Source organism: Varanus komodoensis, unplaced genomic scaffold, assembly GCF_004798865.1.
Source record: "Varanus komodoensis strain SLA01 unplaced genomic scaffold, ASM479886v1 scaffold3, whole genome shotgun sequence".
Taxonomy (NCBI): domain Eukaryota; kingdom Metazoa; phylum Chordata; class Lepidosauria; order Squamata; family Varanidae; genus Varanus; species Varanus komodoensis.
This window is the reverse complement of record NW_025335761.1, coordinates 63,894,516-63,903,447: the sequence shown is the minus strand read 5'-3', so window position 1 is coordinate 63,903,447 and position 8,932 is coordinate 63,894,516. Positions and strand designations below refer to the sequence as shown.

The following is an 8,932-nucleotide window of genomic DNA, read 5'->3' as shown; positions in this document are numbered from 1 at the left end:
TAGGTGTCATAAGTACAGGTTAGGTGACAAGTGGCTGGAGAGCAGCCACTTGTCACCTAACCTGTACTTATGACAGCTATTCCTATGCCCCAAGTGCAAGACCTTGCACTTATCCACACTGAACGCCATCCTGTTGTCCCCTGGCCACTTCCATAGTCTGTCCAGATCCTTTTGGATCTGGAGTACCTGCTCCTCAGTTGTGGCCACTTCTCCAGTTTTAGTGTCGTCTGTGAATTTGATCAGCAGACTGGTCACCCCTTCTTCCATGTCGTTGATGAAAAGATTAAACAGGATCGGATGCAGGACAGAGCCCTGGGGGACCCCGCTTGTCGCTGGCCGCCATCCCGACGATTCCCCACTAATGGCTACCCTCGACTCTTGCAACTCAATGAGGCAAGCAAACCTCCTTTGCATGATCCAAGGAACAGAGCGAATTCGTCCTGCCGCATCGCAGCCAGTTCCTTCAGACATCTACACAGAGGGATTAAGGTGGGCGTGTACGGAGCCGGGACCACGAAAAGCAGCAGCCGGGGCCACAGAGCCTGTGGAGTGGAAGGAGGCACCATTCAATAATTTGCTGCAGCTGGCACCCGATTTTATTTTTTGGCAAACCGTCTGTGATGGTCCAACTTGAGGGCTGCATTAAATATCCCCAAACAAGTACCTTCCTTCTCTGCTTTCTTCATGGTAAATGTTATTCCCAAATGTACAGCTTTAATAGATATCATTCCTAAACAGAATCACTGTATGTCAAAATTGCAAATATTCACCACAAAGAAAAGAATAGGCAAGGTTAAATCACTCTCTGAAAGTTATTATTTCAATATGTTACAAGCAGAATCCCCTTTTCAAAAATCTCTCTGTATTGCACCCACTTTGACTTTTCAGATAATAATTAACCTGAGACATGATGGAAATATGCCATCGCCTTAAATCCCATTTTGAAATAAGAGAAGCACTACGGGGGGGGGGGGGGACAGGGGGTCCCCAGGTAATGGCTGTACATCAAATGGAAAACCACATTAATTGACACAACTCCTGGCGCTCTATTCTTTCAGTTCAAAGGGGGCAGATTTAGAAGTTTTTCCTGAGCGTGAGTCCCTCACAACTCGGTTTTTTTGCAAATTCTACACTATCTCGTTCCTGTGTTATTTTCACTTCTCTTCTGCTCAATACCTGAACTGCTTGGGACAGTTCACAAAACACAGACATGAGATAAAATCCAGTACCAAATGTAGATACCTTAAATCAGAGTATACCATTTCAACACAGAAAATTTAAAGTAGTTTAAAACAATTTCAATTACAAAAATAACTTGTTAAGGCATATTCCATCATATGCTGTTAGTATGAGCGGCCACGATCCCAAACACCTGGTTCTATTTTGCGCAATTGACTGTGTGAGAGTGAGGGCACAAGACTTTGCCGTCACTCGGACATGGCTCTGTGACATCACGGCATGGCCAAAATCGGATTGGCATCGGGGCGTTGGCATGAAGCTAAATCAGAGTGAAGACAGTGCTTCCTGCCGTGTGTTAGCTAAGCAACATGGTCAAAAAAGCTGGCAAAATAACCAGTGGCACTGAAAATTCTAGAAAAAGGTGTCCTGCTCTTTGCGGAGAAAATCCTACAGATTTGGTGCCGCTGCAATAAAGGCGCCGCTCTGTCCATTCTCATCTGCACGGACAGATCGCAGCCCTGGGTGGGATGTGCGAGTGTCTTGAATTGGGTACCTGGCAAAAGAACCCAGGTACCTCACCTGCTGGGCTCTCAGATGTTCTGAGAAGGGGGAGGTCGGACTTGCTTTAGCGAAGTGGACTTCTTGCCTGCTTCTGATCGATGATCAGAAGTCAGGGGCCTTTCCACAGTCTTCCATCCCTAAGATGGACCACAGTTTGTGCATTTTGAAGAAGGAAATGTGTGGAAGTCATACCACTGTACAGACTGTGGAAATGTAAATGCACCTGATTTTGCAATTCATGCAGTTTGGAAGTCAGAACCAGCCTAGTTCCATTTCCTTTGTGTTCAAAGCTGCCACCAGACCTGTTGCTGTCATGGACGGTCTGAGAGCTGGTTTGGCTGGTTAATATTTTTAGTGTATAATTTTTGTATGATTTTGTATGTTTTTGTTTTTGGCGTGCGCCGCCCCGAGGCTTTGTTGCGATGGGGGCAGCATAGAAATGTTTTAAATAAATAAATAAAAGCAAGCGGCATAGGGCTGGGGGGGCAAATCATGAGTCTCTTTCAGACTCAGATCGATTGGTTGATTAGTTTTGTTAGATGCTTAGCCTGCCCCATTAGCCACACGGGATCCCCCATAGAACCCTAACTTGGACTTGTCTGAACATCACGGCTGATCATAACAGGCTGACTTCCCCAGAGTCCCCTCCCCACATCCCCAGTTTAGCTCCATGCCCATTCAGCTTCTTCTTCTGGAGCTGAATTTAGGACAACAAAGAAAAGCACGGTACTAAGGAAAGTCTCGGCTGTTCGTGAATCCAGGCAGTACGTTGCCAGATCGATTGAACAGTACTCAAGTAGTAATATGAATGGTACTCAAATAGTACTATGAGCAAATGAATAGTACTCAAATTGAGCCCTCCCCTCACCAAAACAAACTAACAGAAAGATTAATAAATGCATTTTTAGTGAGTGAAATTAAAGTCAACTGGATAGGTCCAAATACAGGGATTTCTACATAGATCACAGTCCAACAAAAAAATCTTTTTTCTTGGTGCCTTGCTTTTTAGACCTGTTCCTGGGGTTATTTGGGGTGCTGATTCAGAAAATTGCATTGGCTAGACTGCATCGGCTTTAGTTTCTTAGATATGGTCAAATTCATATAATTTTTTAGTCAGTTCTTGAAAAGATCTGGCTGATCAACTTGTTCTTCTGTTACCTAGTTTATGTTTTGCATACAAGTTAGCGGATAACTACATACTTCCAACTGTAATTTTACATCAGAAACATTGGATTCTAAAGGCTAATTTATTAACTGCATTATACTTATGATCATATAGGAGCTGTGTGCAGATTCCCACTCATATCGTTTCATCCTTGCAGACTGAGCATCACAGAGATTATGGCTACTTCACGACGGTGCTTCCTGAATCATCCCGACATATTTTGCTATATTTGTGGGGAATTCACCCCAAAAGTAAGTAGGAAACCTCCTTAATGACCCACATTTCATGGAATCAATGAATGAAACGTAGAAACATAGAAAACAGCGCGAGTCAGAAGGGGTCTCCCGGGCCATCTAGTCTGACCCCCGGCTCCAGCCGGCTCCGCTCACGACGTGCCCACCATGTGGACATCCAGCCTATCCTTGAACACCCTCACCGATGTGAGGGGCCTCAACCACCTCCCGGGGAAGCCCATTCCACACCCTGGGGGTCCTGACTGTCAGGAAGGACTTCCTGGCATCTTCCTGGCATGAAATCGAATCTTGTGCCTGGTTTTCATTTATTCTTGTTGTTAAAAACTTCCTTGGCCACAAGAAGACAGAAAACTCTACTCAATTGGTAGAGGAGACGCTAGCTGGCTGTAAAACGAGTGTTAAAATCCATAATCTGCACAGTCATTTAGATTGCTTTCCAGAGAAGCTTGGAGAGTAAGGTGAAGAGCAAAATTGCGCCAAGGCATAAAAACTTTGCCGGCAGATGCCAAGGACGATGGGATGGACCCATGATGGCAGGTTACTGTTGGAGCCTTAGGCAGGATTGTTCTGGCAGCTCCCGCTCTTGGAAATCTTACCGAAGGAGCGTCCTCTGTCTTGGATGATTGGAATGTTTGTATCATAAACCTGTGATTTGGTTTGAGATAAGTAGATTTAGTGTATTTTTCTTTTCTTTTAATTTTAATGTGTTTCTTTCATGCTATAAGGAGATTAAATAAAACACTACATTAAAATATCCTGATTTTTGAGTGAAGAGTGGTATATGGCATTTATGCTATATCTCAAAAACTAGAGCTGGTAGGGAAAGTGTGGTGCCGTTTTTGGAATCAGCAGGTCAGAAATAGCCAGGAACAGGTCTAACATCCGAGGGGCCAAAATCTGTGTTGGCCAGTGCTCCTTTGCAGGAGTCCATAGGAAAGATGGTGAGCAACACCATCCTGTTAATGGCTCTTTGGACATGATTGCTAAATGGAACCTCCATGTACCGAGGCAGTATATCTCTAAATAGCAGGGGCCAGCAGGCTGTCTAGGGGCCTTTCCCAGAAAGTGGTCCCAAGCCCTGTGGAGCCCAGAGAATACGCAGAAGAACACAAGGAAAGACCTGCTGGATCAGACCAAGGGTACAGTCCGCACTCTGTGCACACGGGGACAAACCAGCTGCCCGCAGGAGCCCTCCAGCGGGGTGGGGGCAAGGCCTCCCCCTGCCCAAGCCCCTCGGCAACGGCTCTGTGCACGCAGGCCGTCTCTGGAGAAGGAGGCCGCCCGTGGCCAGCAGGGCTAGTGGCCACGGGGAGCCTCCTTGTCCACTCCCCATCCCGATTGGTGGCCCTCCAAATGTTCCACGGCAGCGAATTCCACAGTTTGACCATTCACTGCATGAAGGACTTCCTTTGATCTGTCCTAACCACACCCGTCAGCTTCATGGGATGGCCCCGGGTTCAAGCGTGCTCGCTCCCTCTCTGCTTTCTTCACACATGCATTATTTCAAACCCCGCTTTCGCACCTCCTCTTCCTCGCCCCCTTTCAAAGCCGAACAGGACCTGGCTGAGCCAGGAGCCCCTCCAAGGGGGCGGACTGGTCAGAGCGGAGTCGCTTTCCTCTGACTCTCGCCTCCCCCGCTGGAGGGGGCTCTCGACCCCTGCCTGCCTGCCTCCGAAGAGCCCCAAGGCTGGGCTGGGGCATGGAATCGGGGCACGCCGCGGACACCAGGGCCACTTGGGGAACTGCGTGTGGTCCGGCCGGGCCCCTCCCATCCGGCGGGGCGTCTCACTTTGCTCATCCCTTCCGCAGACGTGTTCAGGTGCTCCAGCAGGTCAACGCAGATTTCCTGAATGCGCGCCTCTCTCTCCTTTTCCTTCTGGTCAGAAACGGGGTCTCTGCCCTGTTTTGGCAGGATGCGGGAGAGAAGGGCTTGGCTGGGTGAAAATTCGCAGCGCCGGCTTTAATCCCCCCCCCCCCCCCGGTTGCTTTTTGGAGATGTCTAAATGGTTCCAATTTAGTGGCCAGCCCAAGCGGGGGTGCCAATCCCACGGGGGTCTCAGGGCTGGGCCCACCCTTAAGCAAAGCGCAGCAGCCACCTTGGGGGGCTGATGGGGGGGCAGCAGCCACAGCCCCCAACAGCTGCTCGTGTTCCCCAGGGGCTCCCCCTCCCACCAGGGGCTCCCGCCCCACAATTAATCCGGCCTTTGTTCCTCTTCAAGAAACTCAAGGCAAATTACATAACCTCTGGTAACTTCCCAGCTGAATTACTGTAACATCCTCCACATGGGGCTGCCCTTGAAGACAGTCCGGATGCTTCAATTGGTTCAGAATGGAGCTGCCAGGATGTTAATGGAGGCCTGCAGGTTCTCACATATAATGCTGGTCCTCTATCGGTTACACTGGCTACCAACTGAAGTCTGGGCCCCATTTCAGGTGCTGGTCATCACCCACAGAGCCCTAAATGGCTTGGATCTGGGATATCTGGTGTGTCCTGTGTCCTCCCACCCCTTGAGTTCTGGGTCGGAGGTCCTGCTCCAGGAGCCCTCCCTGAAGGAGATTAGGAGGGTAGCCACTCAGAGAAGGGCCTTTTCGGTGGCGGCGCCCCACCTTCGTAATACACTCCCCAGAGAGGTTTGCCTGGCACCGATGTCATATTCTTTTTGGCGTCAGGCAAAATCCTTCCTCTTTCCCCTCCCGCCTCCCTGAGGGACGGCTCACGCAGGAGGGCCCCAGGCGTAGATCTCAAAGGCCAGGGAGGCACATCGGGGTGCAGGCGCTCCCCAAGTTCCCAGGATGATGATGGGAGTGCCCCCCACCGAGGTGCCTTCCTGACACTGTGGCAGAAACGGACCCCCGGACCGCCTCAAAGCGCTCTGTGGGGACTCCACCCTCCAAGAGTCCTCAGAATCGCTCAGGCTCACGGCGGCTTCACTGGTTTTCAGGGCCCCGAGGGGCGGCCTGAGAGCTCCGGGATCCGCCTCCCGCCCTCGAGCCAGAGCTGGGCGCAACTTTTCATCGCAACCGGCAGACACATCTCTTTCCCTTCGCGCCCCAGTGTGAGTGGGGTTGCTCCCGATGGGGGCCGTGGCATGCGGGCAGCCGGGGTGGGGTCTTTCCCCCTTCAGGGGCAGGACAAGCTGGCCACTTCTTCCTCAAAGCACCAGCTCCATCAGCCACTGCCTTGCAACAGAAGTGGCAGGTGTTCAGACTGGGCGCATAGCCGGAGGAACAGGTTCAAAACAGTCCCTGAACCACCAAGGGTCCAGCTCTGGACGGTCACTCCTATCTGTACCCTAAAAATATGAAGAAGGCCTGGTGCTGTCTGAGCCTTTAAAGCAACGTCTGGATTTTGGGCTCAGGGCTGCCGGGGGGAACTTGCTGCATCTCCGGCTGGCCTGTGTGTGTCCCCTTCTTCTCTCAGCATAGACCAGCAGAGTTTTCACCCGTGTTGGGAAAATTCAGCTAAATCCTGGCAGAAAAGGGTTGCTTATATGCCTTTGCGTTATAAAATGAAATGTGCAACCCTTTCTCAAGGAAGCACCCAAAAATTCCAAGTCAGGTTGCAGTTTGGCATTTGCTGTACTTTAAGAAGTGGGACCTGATGGCTCCCCAAGAAGCTGCCAGGGCTATCATTTCGCCGATCAGTAAGAACTGGTCGGGCTGCCCGATTAACAGCATTGCAATCGCCCTCATTTGCATGCCAAGGCTCACCATAATCCCATGATCGCTATGTTAATAGCCTGCAATCAAATGGCATTGTACGGAGCCCCTCTGCAGACCCCTCACCTTCTTCGGACTGTGTTCCCCTTATTTCGTCATCCACTGCCCAGCCGCTGGGCCCATGTGACTCAGAAGCTATAAAACACTCTGTGTATGTTCTAAAAACTTGTAGTTGGCAGGGGAGACCCCTACCCAGGAGCATACTTTCAGAAGTAACTGCAGGGGCCCCGGGTGATCGTTCAGGAAAACTGCTGAGGTTCAAGGCGAAAGGGCTCTTTCCTGACTGAACCCGGGGATCCTGTCCTGTGGCTGCCATCGAGGCTCCCCGATCCCCGGCTTCCCGATCCCCTTTGGGCTGGGAAGAGCCTTGTCTGACACCGTGGGAACCGCTGCTGCCAGCCCGTGCGGGCAACGTGGGCTGGCTGGGCAGGAGGCCAAGCAGTCGTCCGGCTCGGTCCAGGGTAGCATCCGGTGCCCCTGAAGAGGGTCCGTTGACCGCCACCCTGCCCCCCAGCTGCCCCACGGAGGGCACCCAGAGGAGCCGCTTGCCCGCTTACTGCTTGGATGACCGGCACGGTGAACTGCTGGAAAACGTAGGCCACCATGTCCCACGCGGCACAGCCCTCGACGCTTTGGGAGCGGAGTAGCTCTTTGATAAAGCCCAGAATGGCCCGCCTCACCTGCCGCAGAGGGAGGGTCCCGTCAGATGCCAGCCCCTTAGACCGCCCCCGATGCTGAGCGGCTCCCCATCGAGGGCCCGTCCTGACAGATCCAAGCTCACTGCGGGTTCCTCTTGCTTTTCTACCTGAGCCTCCATTCCCCTCCGTGACTCCCACTGGGGTTACCTGGCTGCAAGCGTAACAGCCTGGCCACGCTTTGCATTTCCCACAATGCCTCAGGCCTAGCTCAGGAGCATTGTGGGAAATGAAAAGGGCGGATAGGTTGAATTAGCCGGCACTGGGGCAGAAAAACCAGGAATGGGGAGCTAAAGGGAAGGAAGAATTCATGCCCACTCCCACCCGCAGCGCACCGTTTCACGGCGGTCGTCCAGAACGCACTTGACGGCTTCCACGATGGGGCGCTTCCTGTCTCTGGCCTTGCACGCTGGAAGGGACAGGAGAAGCACGTCAGATTTCGACGCAAATCTGAAACGAAGAGGCGCTGATGAATGCCGTCATCCCCCTTTCCAACAGTAGCCATGGGGGATGGATCTGGGTCGAGCAGCTCTGCTTATAGGGTTGTCGCAAAACTGTACACTAAAATAGCCCTTTGCAAGCATTCGGTTTGCACACACGATGTCCAAAAGGGTGGGGTGTGTGCAGCTGGGTGAGGATATTCAAAGTCTGCTCCAACCATCGTGGCTCCCTCTCTGAAGATTTTGGTAGTTCGGTGCTACAGCCTCCAGGTGAGTCATAAGCCGCAATGCAGAGCTACATTGCGACATGGTCCCTGTAAAGAGAGCAGGTGGCCCACAAAGAGGATCTCAAAATTTAATATCAATCCACATCGACCAAGCAGTTCTCGGAGTTCTCTTCCGAACCAGGCATGGGTCTGTTCTAAAATGGAGGGCTCTTCCTTGACCGTTCAAGACTCCAAAATACTTTGTGCAACGAAAGGGATCCATAGACTTTACTGGGGAAACCCACCTGCACCCACTGCTACCTTGAGGATCGCAGCTCAGCTGCAAGGGAAGAAGGAAGTCCAAGAGGGGTAGAAGATGGCCTCCATAACCCTGCTCTTCAAAAAATGTAGGAACAGCATCCCTGTGAGCCCCAGGGCCACTACACCACTGCCTGGGAGCACACTCCGCTGGACTAAGTTGGAGGAGTCCTCTGGCCACCCACGATGTGCTCACCTGTGCTACCTGCATGTCCTGCCACAGAGGTGTTTGTACGTGCATTTCAGTGCAGGTACTTACACTTCCCCTGCAAACCTTGGTCTGCAGCATGGAAAGGTATCTGGAGGAACTGAAGGTGCAGCATTGCTATGAGCGACTGATAGACACACCTGAGCCTGAACCCTGAACCCTGACCCCTGATCCCTGAGCCTAACC

General features: G+C 51.7%; 1 protein-coding gene across 1 annotated transcript in view; it reads right to left on the bottom strand.

The window, feature by feature from the left end:
• The window catches only part of LOC123026530 (maestro heat-like repeat-containing protein family member 2B), a 52,550-nt gene that overhangs the window by 38,096 nt on the left and 5,522 nt on the right, over nucleotides 1-8,932 (bottom strand). The window contains exons 6-9 of the mRNA XM_044436267.1: nucleotides 7,910-7,983; nucleotides 7,437-7,559; nucleotides 4,949-5,059; nucleotides 404-542 (exon numbers count right to left, since the gene is read on the bottom strand). Coding sequence (XP_044292202.1) covers nucleotides 404-542; nucleotides 4,949-5,059; nucleotides 7,437-7,559; nucleotides 7,910-7,983 — 447 coding nt within the window. The remainder of the gene's footprint in view (nucleotides 1-403; nucleotides 543-4,948; nucleotides 5,060-7,436; nucleotides 7,560-7,909; nucleotides 7,984-8,932) is intronic.